General features: G+C 45.3%; 1 protein-coding gene across 1 annotated transcript in view; it reads left to right on the top strand.

Annotated features, from left to right (window-relative positions):
• Window positions 1-17,503, top strand: part of LOC109323573 (centrosome-associated protein CEP250-like) — a 72,650-nt gene that overhangs the window by 29,131 nt on the left and 26,016 nt on the right. Inside the window, exons 6-7 of the mRNA XM_019555217.1 lie at window positions 7,710-7,790; window positions 15,871-15,993. Coding sequence (XP_019410762.1) covers window positions 7,710-7,790; window positions 15,871-15,993 — 204 coding nt within the window. The remainder of the gene's footprint in view (window positions 1-7,709; window positions 7,791-15,870; window positions 15,994-17,503) is intronic.

The following is a 17,503-nucleotide window of genomic DNA, read 5'->3' as shown; positions in this document are numbered from 1 at the left end:
GGGACCCCACTGGTCACAAGACACCATGACAATTGACTTCCATCAATTACCATCCTCTGGATTCGACCACGGAGCCAATTTCCCAGTGAGTGGATTGTGGTGGACCCAAGGCCACAACTGGCCAGTTTCGCCAAGAGGTGATCATGATTGAGCACTTTTTTGAAGTCAAGATATATGACATCAATCTCTTCTCCTTTTCCAGGTGATAGGTCACCTGGTCATAAAAGGAAATGAGATTGGTCAAGCAAGACCTACTCGCAACAAATCAATGCTGGCTATCCCTCAGGATGTTGGTGTCAGTCAGTCCATTAAGGTTGGCCCTCTTTAATAAACTTTTCTAAGACCTTCCCCGGGATAGAGGTCAGGCTGATAAGCCTATAGTTTGCTGGATCCAGTTTTCTCCCTTTCTTGAAGATAGGCACCACATTGGCCTTCTTCCAGTCTTCGGGCACTACACCAGTTCAGCAGGAGTTCTCAAAGATCCGTGCCAGGGGCTGGGCTATAATGCTCACCAGCTTCTTGAGTACCCTGGGGTGCAGACTGGCAGGATTGGCTGACTTGAAGGTATCCAGCCTCTCAAGGTGTTCCTTCATGAGGTCAGCATTGATGGAGGGCAGGGAATCTCCCTCACCCGGACCTCCCTGTCTTGTAGTGGGCATGGGCGTCCCACGGGACTGATGAAAGACTGACACAAAGTACCCATTTAATAGGTTGGCTTCTTCCTGGGTGTCAGTTCTCAGTTGTCCCATCTGTTTTAGCAGGGGTCCACTGTTGCCCTTGCTTTTTCTCTGGCTTCCCACATATCTGAAAAAGGACTTTTTATTTTCCTTGATACTCAAAGCTAGTTGGAATTCAGTTGCAGCCTTGGCTTTCCTTGGTTTGCTCCCTGCAGGACTGGACCAGCGTAGAATGTTCCTCCTTGGACGTGAATCCCATCCTCCATCCTTTGTAGGCCTTTCTTTTTAGCCCCAGAAGGTCTGCTAGATCTCTGGAGAGCCAGAAGGGCTGCTGTGCCCTCTTGCTGCCTTTCATCTGAAATGGAATAGAATTAGTTTGTGCATTGAGGATCTCTCCCTTAAGGAGCAACCACTCTTCCTGAACTCCCCTCCGCCTGGGGTTATGGTCCCTTAGGGCCTCACTGACAAACCTTCTGAGCTTGTCAAAGTTGGCTTTCCTGAAGTCAAGGACTTCAGTGTTGCTGACTGGCTTGCCAGCTTTATGATGGATGGTGAAGGTGATCAGATTGTGGTTGCTGTCACCCAGCTTCCCATCGATCACTAGGTCACCAATTAGGTCATCCCCAGTAGCAAGTACCAGGTTGAGCAGCATGTCCAGGGTAGTGCTGCATAATCCTCCTTAGCGGTATTTCCTGACTTCCTTCCCTTATGAACTTCTTTTTTCAGATTCAGAAGGTCCATGAGTTCCCTACTGAGCCAAGGACATCTCCCAGCCCTTTTGCTACCTTTCCTATGAGCTGGAATGGACTTCCCTTGTACTTTTAGGATCATGTTCTTAAGGAGTGACAACTCATCATGGTTTCCCCTTCCTGTCTTCATGATCTCTCAGGGCCTCAACAACCAACCACTTGAGCTTGTGAAAGTCAGCTTTCCTAAAGTCTAGGATTTCTGGATTCCTGACTGATTTGCTAGCTCTGCAATGGGTAAAGTGATCCACTCATGATCACTGTCACCTAGCTTCCCTTCGATCCTCAGGTCACTCACTAGATCATCCCCTTTGGCCAGAACCAGATCCATCAGCGCCTTGCTTCTTTTTGGCCTGTAGACTACTTGAGTCAGAGCTCATCAATGTAAGTGAGGAAGTTTTGCAATTGATCAGATTTGGCTGAATGCTCTTCCCATGAGATGTCAGGGTGGTTGAACTCTCCCATGATGACCATGCACCAAGAGCATGCAACCTCTTCCAGTTCCCTAGAGAATTTGTGGTCAAGCTCTTCCTCCAGGTTAGGAGGTCTCTAATAGACTCCTACAGTTACATTCCCTTCGCTGCGTTCTCCCTGTTTTGTAACTCAGAAGGTCTTGAGTCTACCTCTTTGGGTGCCAATCTCTGCTTATATGGAAGTGTACTGTTCCTTCATATAGAGAGCTACACCCTTGCCCTTCCTTGCAACACAGTCCCTTTTGTACAAGGTATAGTCATCCGTATGTGTGGTCCAGCCATAGGTGAAGTCCCACCAGGTCTCCATTATTCCTATAAGATCATATCTATTTTCACTTAGCAGAAGGGCCAGTTCCTCCTGTTTGTTCCTCATGCTCCTGGCATTTGTGTACAGGCAGCTAAGCCTGCCATTGGAAACGTTGGGCTTACCTGTGCTCTTACAAGGAGTCCCATCCTTGGGCTAGAGTTGGAGTAAGTTCCTTTGTGTTACCTGACCTGCTGATTCTATGGTAGTCACTTCCTGGGCTTGCACTGGTGATTGTCCACCCATTCCCTGTTGATCTTAGTTTAGGATGGTCCTGCTTTGATGGTTAGACAAACTGTTGACAAAGACTGTTAGACTGGAGGAAGGGCTTATTGTGCATGAGATATTATCTGTAGGGATACAGAAGAAAGCTGAACAATTTCATGGGAAGATCATGGAGACAGCTGACCATCATTCTTGAGGGCTTATTATGGTCACCACCCATGCCTCTGATTGGCTAAGAGGCCCTGGTGCCCTGATTGATGGAGTGGGCCATCTGCCATATGTTCCCACTCCTCACCACTGATTTGTGGATAGGGGTTGGGCCACATGAGTGGTAGCACTCTCTGCCAGTCAGTTGTGAGGGCGATAGTGGGGAAGCCATCTTGCCTGCTCGCCTTCATGCCAACAGCCTCCTTTCACCCTTCCCCTGGGAATGCTTTATGGCTGGGAGAACTGCTGGATCTGACTGCATTTCATTTTTAGTAAGATTTTTTTTTTCCCATAGATTTCATGAAGATTACGCATTTCATGATTTCCATGAAATCCATGCAGTCATCATTTGAATAGGTCCCTAGTTATCTGACATGCCTCCAAATGTAGAGTTGCATATTCCCTGCACTATCATAGCTGCAACAACATTACAAAACTACTATGCGAATTAGCTCAAAAGAGATCAGGATTTAATTCAAATGCTGAATAACTAGAGATCTGCCTGTCATTCATTATTGGACTGGTAATAACACTTAAATATTGATTTTTTCTCAATACTGTCATTATTTCTATTTTCCATATTATTTAGTGGTTGGTCTAGAAGTCTTTATTTCTAGTCACAGGGCCACAGAGACAAGTAAAACTAAGAATCATCCAAATCTTTGTAATCCTCAGAACCATTCCATTCTAATTTGAGTGTTAGTCTGGGACTGAAGCAGACCTTCATTTTCTGAAACAGGTCACTATTTCTCTAGAATTTCCGTTCTAGTGAGACCAAATGGAGAAATCAAGTGAAGACAATATTTAAGAAGGCTCCAAATCTTTAAACATGTGATTTCTGTCAGTCCTGCTCATTATTAACAGTTTGCTCGCTAGATTTCCACATAAGTCAAGTATGATGTGACATTTGACATGATTCTTAAGAGACCTGGAGTCAAAAGGGAAAAAAAAAACTAGGCAAGAAGGACTGAAATGGGAGAGCATCAGTGGAAATTTCCTTTTGTGACTGTTCTTATTGACATGGTAACAAAATGTTTGTGTGGTGAGTAAGCATGAGCAACTGAGGATTCTGATGCAATTCCAGGCTTAAACCACTCATTATTTTGCAGCAAAAAAGCTCACTTCATATTCGGCTATATATTTGCTACTGCTTAGTCCTGGCAGATGCTTGAGGTGAACTTTCAGCCCAAATCTATTTTGAGGAATTTCATATTTATTTACAATGGGCTCAAGATAAAAGAAAATTTGCAATTTCTTGGAACAGGCTAGGGTGATTTTCTGCACTTACCAAGATCCAATAACATAGACTACTAAGCAGGGCCCAAAAAAGTTATCTACCACTATCCACTCACTGTTCTCATTTACTCCAAGTAACTGCTATTACAATACTCTTCTCTTCTCTTTGAGCATGCCTAAATTTGCAGATGCTTACTGTGCAGTAATTTGCTGTATTCACGAGTAGATTTTCTACTGGTATTTTCTTCACAAATATTGCCTTTATTCTGTTTCCATTTGCTACTTGTAGCAATTTTTACTCATGATTAGTTATTGCACAGTAATGCACACATAGATACTGACTAGGAGCAAACTTGCTCCTGGTCAGATCCACCACTAGAGGCCACCCCCATCTCCACCCCAGGGATACAAGGCTTGGAGATCTTTCAGCCCCAGGGCTGGAGTGCCTCTTTGCTTTCCCCAGCCCCTGGCCCTTAATAGCTTGCAAGGATGTTTGGGTCCTGGGCCACTGCCAGTCAACCATGGGCCACTGTGTATCCCTGCAGAAACCTACCCAAGCCCCGGCACTGATCCCTGGCCAGACCTGCACCATCATGATGTGCTGGGTGCTGCAGGGACCTACTAGGCATGGCAGCACCCTGGGACCCCTACCGCCAGCCTCTGGCCACCAGATCCCACTCCAGCTAGCCCCAGGCCACCTGAAGCAGCCTGTCTGGACCCTGCCATTGGTGCCCAGAACACCATCACTGCATGGCTGCCTGTCTGTGATATGCCCCTGTGTTAGGTACTGCAGGCACCAGCACCAGGACTGCCATGCGGAGACCCAGTGAACCATCAAACGAGCCAAGCTAGCATCCTTTCCAATGCCATATGCTGCCTTGTTGGGCACCAGCCCATTCCAGGGGGAGACTGTGACCTCATTGTGTTGTGGGATGAGGTGGAGGACTTCACCCAGTTTGTGCAGAGCAGGCTCTCCAACATGCATATTTATGAGGGGCTATCAGGCCACTGGGCATAACTGGTGAACTTGACAGTGCTGCATAAAGGTCAAGGCCTTGTGGACACAGTGGGTCAGTCACCAACCACAACCACCAGTCAGGATCTATCTACAAGTCCATGCTCTTTATGTGTCAGCTGGGTGACATCCTCATACCTCAAGACCCTGGCCTGAACCATGCCATTTACTCAAGCATGGGCAGTCAATCTGAACCTCCACTACAGCCTGGCACCTATGGTGATGCATCACCGCTGGAGGACCCTTCAGCCTGCCCGCCCATCTTTGGGGAGGAGGAGGGATATGGCCTCTCTGAAAAGTAGGGGGAAGGGGAGATGGGTTCTGTTGTTAGGGAGGAAGGGGGGGGGTCTTTTTCTATGTAGGGGAAAAAACTGCTCTTCTGAGAAATGTCCATCATGACTCTGGTGCTGGGGATGCATGGTGCAGCAGGGGTCTCAATGGCTGTCCAGATGGGCTACAGCAGGGGATGCAGGAGGATGTGATCAGCCAGCACCTATTGCACCCTGGCCCCCACTGGCAGATGTGCAGCTCACCTGGGTCCCTGGTGGGAGGGGCCTGCCTCTGTGGCTGCCACTGAAGCTGGTGCTCCTGGTGCCAGGCATCCTCCTCCTGCTGCGCCTCCTCCACTCAGGCCTCATGAAACAGCACTCCCTGGGCCTTGCAAATATTATGCAACATTCAGGCTACAGCAAAAACCCAGGGGATGTTGCCCTTGGTGAGCTTGAGGGAGGTGGTGAAGGTGCACCAGTGTCCATTGAGGTGGCTGAAGCTGAACTCTACCAGGGCATGGGTCCAGCCCAGGTACCAGTTGAATTGGACCTGGTGGGGGTTCAGCTGGCAAATGTAAGACCACATGAGCCAGGGGAGAAGTGGGTAGGTGGGGTCCCTGGTTAGGAGAGGTGAGACCACCACCATACCCAGCTGGAGGTCCAGCATGCCTGGCATGAATTCCCCACTCTTAACAAGGGCTGAAAGGGAAGAGTTGCAGAAGAAGTGGCTGTCATGGGCTCTGCCCACCCCACCAGCACTCACATTCATGAAAGTGCTGCAGTGGTTGACAGAGGCCTGAAGCACGATAGAGTAGAAGCCCCTCTGGCTGTAGTAGTGGTGGTTGCTACATGGCAGGCAGGTGATGGGGATTTAAGTCCCTGATACACTGGGGGAAGCTCAGGACATAGAACACAATATTATTGCCAGTGGGTCATGCATGTGTGCCCCAGCACATCCTGGAGGGTACTGCACACCTACAGGATGGCCTCCCTGGTGGTTGCCTTGCCCACAACAAAGAGGTAGCCAACATGGCAGAGGCTAGCAGGTATGGTCAGCTTGGGCAGGGCAATGTACATGGGCAGGGGCCACCATGTGGTAGTGTCTTGCTGCTCCAGGTATGGACAGAGTTGCATGAGGCAGTCCTGGAAAGTGGCCTGGGTCATGTGGAGCAACTTGAGCCACTGCTTATTGTTCCAGGTGGCCTGCATGATGTGCAGCCACCAGACCTGGCTGGTCAGGTGGCACCAGAGGCAGCAGGGCTGGAGGCCCAGAAGGGCATGGACGGCCCTGGTGGTGGCATCCAGGAGCACATTTCTGGCATCCCTACCAGGGTCCAGGCTTCAGCAGCATGGTGGCAGAGGGCCTGGGATGCCATGGGGACTCAATGCCCCAGTCTTTGCTAATGGATAGCACTGGATCCCTAATAGCCCATAGTCACCCAAAGACAAGATATTAGGGAGCCCTGTGAGGAGCCTGCCTTGGAAAACTCACCCTACTTACCTTCAATCAGCTGACTGTCACTAGGGAAGCATTATCCCATAGGAGTAACCCTCCCAGAGTCCCAGAAGAGTTGCTGTCAAAGGGGCAGGTACCTCTTCCTGTACTCCTTTAGGTTGACCTGGAAGTGGGGGTGTGGATTCTTCTGTGGCAGTGAGGCTACCAGTCAACTGGGGGAAGCATTTTTCTGCAGCTGGAAGCCTCCCAGGATTCCCACTCTGTGAACTTTTCCAAGCTGCCACAAGCAGCTTATAGAGAGAACTGAGAGGGTTCCCACCATGGGGAATGCCCCTCTCCACCACCACCTATCCCACCAATCAGCTGACTGGCAGGACAGACGATCATTCTCATAGGTCTGTAACCAACAGCCAACTGCCTATTGACAGCCTGCCTCCTCCCACAGCATGGGGACAGCAGGCTGTCAATCAACAGGTAATGATGACCCAAGGGGCATCCCTCTAGTACCCTCTGCCTATAGAGCTCATTTGGGTAGAAATTCTTAGTGCTAAAACTGAACACCTATCCATAGCCTTAGATTTGCTCTCCAGTTGTACATTTGAAAAAAAAATAGTGTTTACCCCAAATGCAATGGAAACAAAGTTGTAAAAGTAAAAAAACTAAAGGTGCATAAGGGATGTCAAAACATTTTAATACTGTTATTTTAATTATAGCAATAATTCTAATTAACATTAATACTCCTCACTTAACCCCTGGAGTCAGGTCATTTGAACCCGAGGAGTTGATTCATATCACTGCAGTAGAAAGGAAGATCCAGAGGTACGGGTCCTAGAACAGCATTTACCACTTTGGAGTGAATCAATACTATAATTTCAATAAATATTATAAACAATCTTTTTCAAAACCAAGGACATTGGTCTTCCTACTTGCTTGAGTGTGGTTATTTATGTGCAAGCATTTGTGTAAGGTCAAACTCTCCCTGTACTAGATCTTTAATTAGTATTCACAAGGATACACATTACTCTCATTTGATAGTGCATCTAGATTTGCAGCCAGTTAATAGGGCACTGAGTTGATTATTTCCTTTTGCCTCTTTCACAGATTGTAAAAGACATGCAGCAAATGAAAATCAGACACATGAATATAATCAATGAGTTGGACTGCATAAGAAAAGAAAAGCAGGTAATTCTCATGTAAGATTAGCATAAATATACATTTATACTGCTAATTGTGTTTACTATCTATGGGCACCAAGGGCCAAATTCTGTCTCATTTACATATAAACTAGCTAACTTCCCTGGCACACTGAAGCCTGTGGTTAGTTCTTATCATCACTGATTGCATTCCTTGATTTGCCATATTTACTTTCTTTGTTCTTATTTGACTATTATGTGTAGTGAGCACTCAGCATATTTCGAAACTTAGTTGTCAGTAATTTTCTTGCTTTAGGGCCTTGTTACACATTAAACTGTGAACACAAATGTTGATCAGTGTTAGCACTAGCTGGAGCCTGGAGCACTCACACATTCAGGCCACCAGAGGCTGGGAGGACTGAAATATAAAGATCCCTACTCTTTCTCCATTTGGGATTGCCTCCAGTCCCCTAGGGCTCCCTTAGTCACTGTTCCCACCCTCAGGTCTCCCACCTGTCCTGTTTAGTTGTGGCTGCCAACACTGGCTGTCCCAGGGGAGTTAAAAGTTAACCTGCCTGTCTAGCCACTGCTATTGCTGCTGGACTGATGCTCTTCTCTGGGCTGACCCAGTCCAGTGAACAACAGCAGTGACAGCCCCGGTAGGCAGGTTAACCCTTCCCTGCCTGCTCCCCCACAAGAGACAGCACAGGCAGCCACAAGTAAGCAGGGGGGGCAGTGCCGGGGGGGGGGGCAGTGAGCAGGGATCTGAGGTGCTAGAGAGGCTGCAGGGGTGTGGGGGGGCAATCTGGATCAGTTGGGGAGAGTGGGGTCTAGTTAGGTGTTAATGTATGGACAATCCAAGTGTTAAGAATACCAGAAGCTGCCAAAATTACTCTGTAACAAGGCCCTCAGACTTTCCCTGTAGCTGGCAGCTCCCTCTAGTGGCTGACTTCATGGATAAAATGCAAGCAACAAGGGTTTTGTTTGGTAATATCGTCTGTTGGACAAACTATATGGCTGGAATAGATGTTAGCCATTTTTTTGTGTGTGCCTAAAGTGCCCTTCCTCGTGTCTGGAAAGAAACAGGTACAATTTAAATCAGATGTCAGATGTAATAATGGTTTCTGCTGAAGTTCATATATAAAAGAAAAGAGTCACTTAAAAGAGTGGACAAGGGCTATAAACTAAAGGCAAGGCAAGTTATCAAAAGTAGCCTCAAAGCAAGAGACGAGCAGTTATCAAAAGTAGCATTGAAGCAAAGAAGAAAACCATGAATGGAGAATGTACGAATAGATGGGAACTTGGGCAACAGTGACCATGAGGTGACTGAGTTCAGGATCCTGAGGAAAGGAAGGATGGACAGCAGCACAGTAAGGATCCTGGGCTTCAGTAAAACAGACTCTGACTCACTCAGATAACTAATGGGCAGGATTCCCTGGGAGGCCAGTCTGAGGGAGAGAGGAGTTCAGGACAACTGGTTGTGCTTTAAAGAAACTTTACTGAGGGTGCAGGAACAAACCACCCCAGTCCACAGAAGAATTAGAAAGTATGGCAGAAGTACAGCTCTGCTTAGGAGAGAACTCTTCAGTGAGCAAAAACACAAAAAGGAAGCTTACAAGAAATTAGACAAACAACTGGGGAAGAGAACAAGCATATTGCTTAGGCATTCAAAAATGAAATCAAGGTCAAAGTGCAATTGGAGTTGCAGCTAACAAGGAATGTGAAGGGTATCAAGAAGGGTTTCTGCAAGTATGTCAGCAACCAAAGGAAGGTTAGGGAAAGTGTGATTCCTTTACTGAATGGTGGAGGAGGCAACCTAGTGACAGATAATGTGGGAAAGGCTGCAGTACTCAATGACTTTTTACCTCAGTCTTCACAGGCATGGTCAGATCCCAGACCACTGCATCTGGCAGCAGAGTTTGGGAAAGAGGTGAATAGCCAACAGGTTAAGGACAGGTTAAGGACTATTTAGAAAAGCTGGATGTGTACAATTTCATGGGGCCAGATGCAATGGCCATTATCTTTGACAAATTCTGGCAATTGGGAGAGGTCCTGGATGACTGGAAAAGAGAAAATACAGTGCTGATCTTTAAGAAAGACAAGAAGGGAACTACAGACCTGTCACCCTTATTGCAGTCCCTAGAAAACTCATCCACAAATTCTGAAGGAATCTATTTCTAAGCACTTGGAGAATAAGAAGGTGATTAGGAACAGTCAGCATGGATTCACCAAAGGCAAGTCATGCCTGACGAACTTGATTGCCTTCATCTGTGGATGCAGGGAGACCAGCAGATGTGGTATACCTTGTTTTAGCAAGGCTTTTGATATTCTCACAAGCAAGCTAAGGAAGCATGGGCAGGATGATTGGACTGTAAGGTGCATAGAATGCTGCCTGGAGCATTGGGTTCAGACTAGCCATACTAGTCAATGGCTCAATGTCTAGTCTTGCCTGAGGGGGAGAGGAATTCAGGAGATCTGTTCTATAGAAGCCTTACTGAGAGTGCAGGAACAAACCATCTTGATGTACAGAAAGACTAGCAAGTATGGGAGAAAACCAGCTTGGCTTAACAGGAGATTCTTCAGTAAGCTAAATCACAAAAAGGACGCTTTTAAGAAATGGAAACTTGAACAAACAACTAGGGAGAAGTATATAAGTATTGCTTGGGCTTGCAGGGATGAAGTCAGGAAGGCCAAAGTGCAATTGGAGTTGCAGCTAGTAAGGGCCATGAAGAGTTTCTAAAAGTATGTCATCAACAAGAAGATTAAGGAAAGTGTGGATCTCTTACTGAACTGTGAAGGCAACCTGGTGACAGAGGATGCGGAAAAGGCTGAAGTACTCAATGTGTTTTTCACCTCAGTCTTCACAGGCAAGATCAGGTCATAGACTATTGCACCTGGTAGCACAGTTTGGAGAGAAGATGAGCATCCAACTGTGGTGAAAGAACAGGTTAGGGACTATTTAGAAAAGCTGGACATATACAAGTCCACTGAACCAGACAGGATGCACTCAAGGGCCATCAGATAATTGGCTGATATGATTACAGAGCCACTGGCCATCATCTTTGAAAACTCATGCTTATCGGGAGAGGTCCTGGACTACTGGAAAAAGACAAATATAGTGCTTAGCTTTAAGAAAGGGAAAAAGGAGGATCCACTCAACCTCACCTCAGTCACTGGAAAAATCATGGAGCAGGTCCTCAAGAAATCCATTTCTACGCACTTGGAGGAGAAAACGGTGATTAGGAACAGTCAGCATAGATTCACCAAGGACAAGTCATGCCTGACCATCAAGATTGCCTTCTACGATGAGATGACTGGCTTTGTGGATGTAGGGAGAGAGATGATATATCTTGACTTTAGCAAGGCTTTGATATAGTCTCCCATAACATTCTCACAAGCAACTTAAGGAAGTATGGGTTGGATGAATAGACTGTAAGGTGGATAGAAAAAAAATGGCTGCATAGTCATTCTGAAAGGGTAGTAATCAACGGCTTGATGTCTAGTTGGCAGCTGGTATCAAGTGAGTACCTTAGGGGGTCAGTTCTTGAGCCAGCACCATCAGTAAGTTTGCAGGTGACACCAAGTTGGAAGGAGTAGCAGTTTTGGGCCAAAATAAATCTCATGAGTTTCAACAATGACAGATGCAAAATCCTGGACTTAAGATGGAACAATCCCATGCACCCGTACAGGCTGGGGGCTGGCTGGGTACTGGCTGGGCAGCAGCTCTGCAAAACAAGCCCTGGGGGTTACAGTGGACAATAAGCTGAATATGAGACAGCAGGGTGCCCTTGTTGCCAAGAAGGCTAATTATTAATGATTTGGATGTTAGAATAGAGAGCTTCCCCGGTATGTATTCGGATGCACTGTGTTGCCAGGAGGTCCAGGGAAGTAATTATTTCCCTCTATTCAGCACTGATGAGGCCACGTCTTGAGTACTGTGTTCAATTTTGGGTCTCCCACTACAGAAAGGACGTAGACAAATTGAAGAGAGGGCAACAACACAGGTTCGGGGGCTGAGGCACATGATTTATGAGGAGAGACTGACAGAACTGGGCGTATTTAGTCTAGAGAAAAGAAGACTGAGAGGCATAATAGCTGCCTTCAATTATCTGAAGGGAGGTTTGAAAGAGGATGGTGGTAAACTATTCTTAGTTGTGGCAGATGACAGAATAAGGAGCAATTGTCTCAACTTGCAGCAAGTGAAGTTTACGTTAGATATTAGGAAGAATTTTCTCATGAGGAGGGTAGTAAAACACTGAAACAGGTTACCCATAGAGGTGGTACACTATATTCCTTGAAGTTTTTTAAGACCTGGCTAGATAAATCTTTGCTTTGGATGAGCTATTTGGGGATGGTCCTGCTCTGAGCAGGAGGTTGAGTTAGATGACCTCCTGAGGTCCCTTCCAGCCCTAATTTTCTATGATTCTGTTATTCTATGAAATATTAAAGGCCCTCCACTCAGTTCTGCAATCTCACGACAGCAAACAGCTCTGCATACCCACTTTTTGTCGTCCTTTTGCTTTCACTTATTCCACCCCCTGTAATCTTGGTTTGTAACTGAGCTTCTTATGGAGCTTTGCTTCATTCATCTATTATTGAGCATTGTCCTCTACAATATCCACCTGCTCTGGACTTGAGAACTCCCATGCACAATCTCCCAGAGATCTTTAAGTGGGAGCCTCCTGAGCTTCACTGCATAGTCCAGTCATTGATACTCCTAAATCATTTCTAAACAATACTTATCAAAAGACTTCTTGAAAATCTCCAGTGAAAGAGATCCCACAACCTCACTAGAAAGTCTGCTATCATATCACGTCCCAATTGTCTTTTCTGAAAGTTGAACGTGACTATTTATTTCTATCTTTCCTGATATGGTTTGCCTTCCAAGCCTTTTATAATTTTTGCAGCCTGCCCCTGTACTCTCTCTAATTTCTTCACACTCTTTAAAAAATGTGGAGCTCAAAACTATACAGAGTATTCTAGATGAGAGCTAACCTAGATGGGCAAAGAGGCACCATTACCTCTTGCATCTTGCACTTAATGATGCAGCTCAAAACTGCATTAGCACTTTTGCAACTTCATCATACTACAGATTCATACTGTCTGTGACCCACTGAGACTCCTAGATCCCTTTCCATAGTACTGTTTGTCAGCCAGTTGTCATCCATTTTGCATTTGTGCTCTTAGTTATTATTCATGTGTCCTAGTATCTTGCATTTGTCAGCACTGAACTTCATCAAGATCCACTTGAATTGTGCTCCTGTCCTTCAGTGTGTTTGCACTCCTTCCTAGTTTCATGCCATATGCACATTTACTGAGAAAGCTCTCTATTCTAACATCCAAATCATTAATAATTTTGAACAGAACAATGAACAGCACTAGACCGGGGACCAGACCCCTATGGGACTCCTCTAGAAACCTCCTGGCATTCAAACAGGGATCTACTTGTAATTACTTTTTGCTTGTAGCTATTGATTCAGTTGTCTATCCACCTTATAGTAGTTTTGTCTAGCTAACAATTCTCCAGTTTGGTTATGAAAGGGTCACACTGGACTTTGTTAAAAGCTTAGTGAAGTTCAGATACATTATGGGCATATCTACATGAGACACTTACTGTGCAGTAGCCTAATAGCACTGCGGAGTAGTGTACCGGTCAAAACCTGTATTAATACGGTACTGCACAGTGCTATTAGGCTACTGCACAGTAAACATAAAAAAACTCTGTGCATTGGTGCTATTGTGCAGTAGCACAAGTTACTGAACATTGAATCAGTACTTGGTTAACCAAGTACTAAACTTAATGTGCAGTAACTAGGATGCATTAATGAATATGTAGACACACCCTATATCTATTGAATTCCCTCCATCAACTGAGATACTTACTTTGTTGAAGAAGGAGAGAAAATTTGTTTGGCATATGTTCTTGACAGATCCAGACTGGCTACTCATGAATGGCTTTTCATAGAATCAGAAAATTAGGGTTGGAAGAGAGAGACCTCAGCAGGTCATCTGGTCCAACCCCCTGCTCAAAGCAGGACAACATCCAGCTAGAACATTCTAGTCAGGTCTTTGTCAAGCCAGGCCTTAAAAACCTCCAAGGATAGAGATTCCACCAACTCTCTAGGTAATCTGCTCCAACACTTCACTACCCTCCAAGTGAGAAAGTTTTTTCCTAATATCCAATTTAAACTTCCCTTGCTGCAACTTGAGACCATTGCTCTTTGTTCTGTCATCTGCCACCACTAATAACAAGTGGTGCTCTTCCCTCCTACAGATGCTTGCAAATGGACTTCCTTATCATATGTTCCATCAAGTACTAGGGTATGAAGTTGGGCCTACCACTTATACTTCCTTAGGGGCTTTTTTTATTTAGTTTTTTGCCTTTTTGAAGAGAATCACTATTTCAGCCTTTTTCCAGTCCTCTGATAGCTTACCCATCTCCCATGACTTGCTAAATCTTATTGCCAAGGGCTCTGAGATCCCCTACTGCCAGCTCCTTCTGTACTGTGGGATGATGTTCATCAGACTCTACTGACTTGAATTCATTCAAACTGATTCAGAGTGTCTCTTTCATTATCTCACCCCCCAACTCGTCCTGTTCATTACCTAAAAATCCTTATTAGCTGTCTGATTGCACTTGTTCTTTTTGTAAAGACTGAAGAAAAGTAGTTGTTGAGATGCTTCACCCTCTTTGCATCTTCTGTTACAAGTGCTCTTTGATTATTTAATAGTGGACCCACAACTTCCTTGGTCTTTCCTTTTAGGAAAACATATTTAAAAACCCCTTCTTGTCTTCAACTTCCTATTTCAGATGTAGCTCAATTTTTACCTTTACCTCCCTGTTTTTATTCCTGAAATTTCTTGCAATTTCCTTGGTGGCTTGCCCATCCTTTCATTGTCTGTGCGTTTTCCTCTTGAGGCATTCTAGAAGATCATTGTGCAGCCACATTGGTCTTTTACCATTCTTTTTATGCTTCTATCATGTTGAAATAGCTTCTTCTGGAGTTTCCAATGCTGTATCCTTTAAAAGTGTCCAGCCCTCCTTGGCTCTTTATCCTTCAGGCTTTCTTCCAATGGCACCTTACCATGGTAAGTTGTTCACCTCTTATTCTTGTTACCTGCTTCTTCACTGTTCTGCCTCTAACACCTTGTATGCTGTCTCCAGTCCAGAGAGAAAAAGCCAACTCGTTCCTAGGTAGATGTCACAGTTCACATGCAAACACACTTTATTCTATCCCAACAAACAAAAATTTTGGCACCTACACATAACATATTCAAAAGACTTTGTAAACAGTAAAAAGAAAATGAATTAAAGATATGAAGATTGCAAATCTAGACTTATGAAGGTTCATTGTGTGTAGTAGTACAATGGCTTTTTTTTTAGCTAGGAAACAGAACCTTACCCTGACACTCAAATTACAACACCTGCACGAACTTTACAGTATCTATGCAAATACAGCCCCATACTTCATTGGCTTTGACAGACAGACCTGAACATGGTGACGAAGAAACAAAGAGCCTATTGCTTTCATTCATTACATCAGCTTCAGAGCAGTAAACTTGCCCTGATTTTAAAGTCATTTCTATTCCTTTACACTACTATGATCATCCAAATCATGCCAAGAGTTCCTAAAGCCATGGGACATATTTTTAGCATTATAATTATTATTTGTACATACACTAATCTGAATATTTTGTTATTCTTTTTATGTGAAACTGGGTGCAGGCTAAGATATAGTAATATCCTGTAACTCTTGTCTTTGATTTAATATTTCTCTTGAGTTTCCTAATCAAACTCTATGTATTTAAGATAACTTGATCTTAAGTTGCTCTTACAAGGAAGCAATCCATTCTTAAAACAAATATACTTCTGAACTGATCAGCAAGTGGGAGAAGGGTTGTGGAAGGAGAGAGAGAGAGAGAGAGAGAAAGGAGTGGGGGGAGAGAGAGAAAGTAACAGAAACTATCTAACCAGGTGTGTTTGCTCCACAAGTTTGCGACACAAAGTCTTACAGGAATGAAAAAAATCTTATTGGGGACAAAGAGGGGTAAGAATACAGTACCAAGATTTTTATATGAAACTGTTTCTTCTCTCTTAGCTTTCCTGATTTCAATTACTCTTTGTATAGGAACAGGCTGTAATTGTTCTGAAGAATCATTACAACGGCAAAATAAAGACCCTGAGAGCCCAGTTGGAAGCCTACCAGGAGCTTGTAGACAAGAGGAATGGGGACTGGCAAGATATGATTAAGGTAACAGAACTAAAGAATTTAGCCTGGGGATAAAAATTACAGATTTCCTCATCTGAGAGTTTCTGTGAAGTGCATACAGCCTCTTAGGCCCTTTGTACATATTACATAGGGTTACCATACATGTTTTCCCAGACATGTCCTCTTTTTAGATCCTCCAATCCAGGTCAGGGTGTTTTTTTAAAATACAATCAAATATCCAGGATTTTGTTCTGCTCCTGGCTTGCAAAGAACTTCTTGGGGCTGGGGACAGGGCAGTTGGAGGCAGGACACACACACACACAGTTGGAATGTAACCAGGAAGGAGGTGGGAGCAGCCTGGCAGGTGGATGTAGGTAAGTCTGTAGGGGGCGGGGGTTGTATGTGTGCGTGTGCCTGCATGTATACGTGGTTGGGGGGGAGGTTCAGGGCTGCAGCAGGACAGGGAAGGAGTATGCCCTGGACACATGCCCCTTCAGTGGGGGAAGGCGTGGGGGGAAAGGGGTGAGGGCAGAGCAGCAGGGAGATATGTGGCTGGCCCAGTGGCTCACAGGGGCAGGGCTGGGGGGAGTAAGGAGCTGTGGTTTGAGTGAGGGGCACTGGCAGGACTAGAGGGTCTGTGGCTTCTGAGTGAGGGGCATTGGGTGGGGCAGGGGGGCTGTGGCTTGGGAGTGAGGGGCAACAGAATGCACAGGGTCAGGGCACTGAAGTATCACTCCCATCCCCCCCAGTCCTATACCTCTCTCCCCCCACATGACAGTGGTCCTCCTTTTTGGAACTGGAAATACGGTAACCCTACATTACATATGTTACATGAGTGACTGATGAATTCCACAATAAATTTAGACTGGCCATAAGTGCAAAATAATTATCACACGATTAATCACACAATAAATGTAGACGAGCCATGTGCAAAGTAATTATCACACAATAAAAGTTACTATCTAGGTATAAAAAGTTTAATGGATTTTATAGACATTAGGGCTGGAAGGGACCCCGGAAGATCATCAAATCCAGGCCCCCACCCAAAGGACAGGAAGTCATCATAGGATCCCAGCAAGATAAGCATCTAATTTGCCCTTGAGGTGTTCAGTGTAGGTGTTTGAACCACCTCCGATGGTAGGCTATTCCAGACCTTGGGGGCTCGGACAGTAAAGAAATTCTTCCTTATGTCCAGCCTGAAATGGTCTTGTAGTTTATGACAGTTTGACCTCGTCATCCCTTGGGGTGCTCTGGTGAACAAACTTTCCCCCAGATACTGGTGGTCACCCCGATAAACTTATAGGTGGTCATCAGATCACCCCTGAGCCTACGCTTTTCCAGGCTAAAGAACCCCATGGCTCTCAGCCTGTCATCGTAAGTCTGTTTTTCTGACCACTGATCATGCACGTGGCTTCTTCTCTGGACTCTCTCAAGCTTCTCCACTTCCGTTTTGAATTAAGGAGCCCAAAACTGGACGCAGTACTCCAGCTGCGGCCTCACCAAGGCCGAGTACAAGGGGAGAATGACGTCCCGGGATTTGCTCGAGAAGCAT

This window comes from Crocodylus porosus, unplaced genomic scaffold (assembly GCF_001723895.1).
Source record: "Crocodylus porosus isolate Cpor-Errol unplaced genomic scaffold, CroPor_comp1, whole genome shotgun sequence".
Lineage (NCBI taxonomy): Eukaryota > Metazoa > Chordata > Crocodylia > Crocodylidae > Crocodylus > Crocodylus porosus.
Note: the sequence above shows the minus strand (reverse complement) of the source record. Positions and strands in the feature narration are given on the sequence as shown.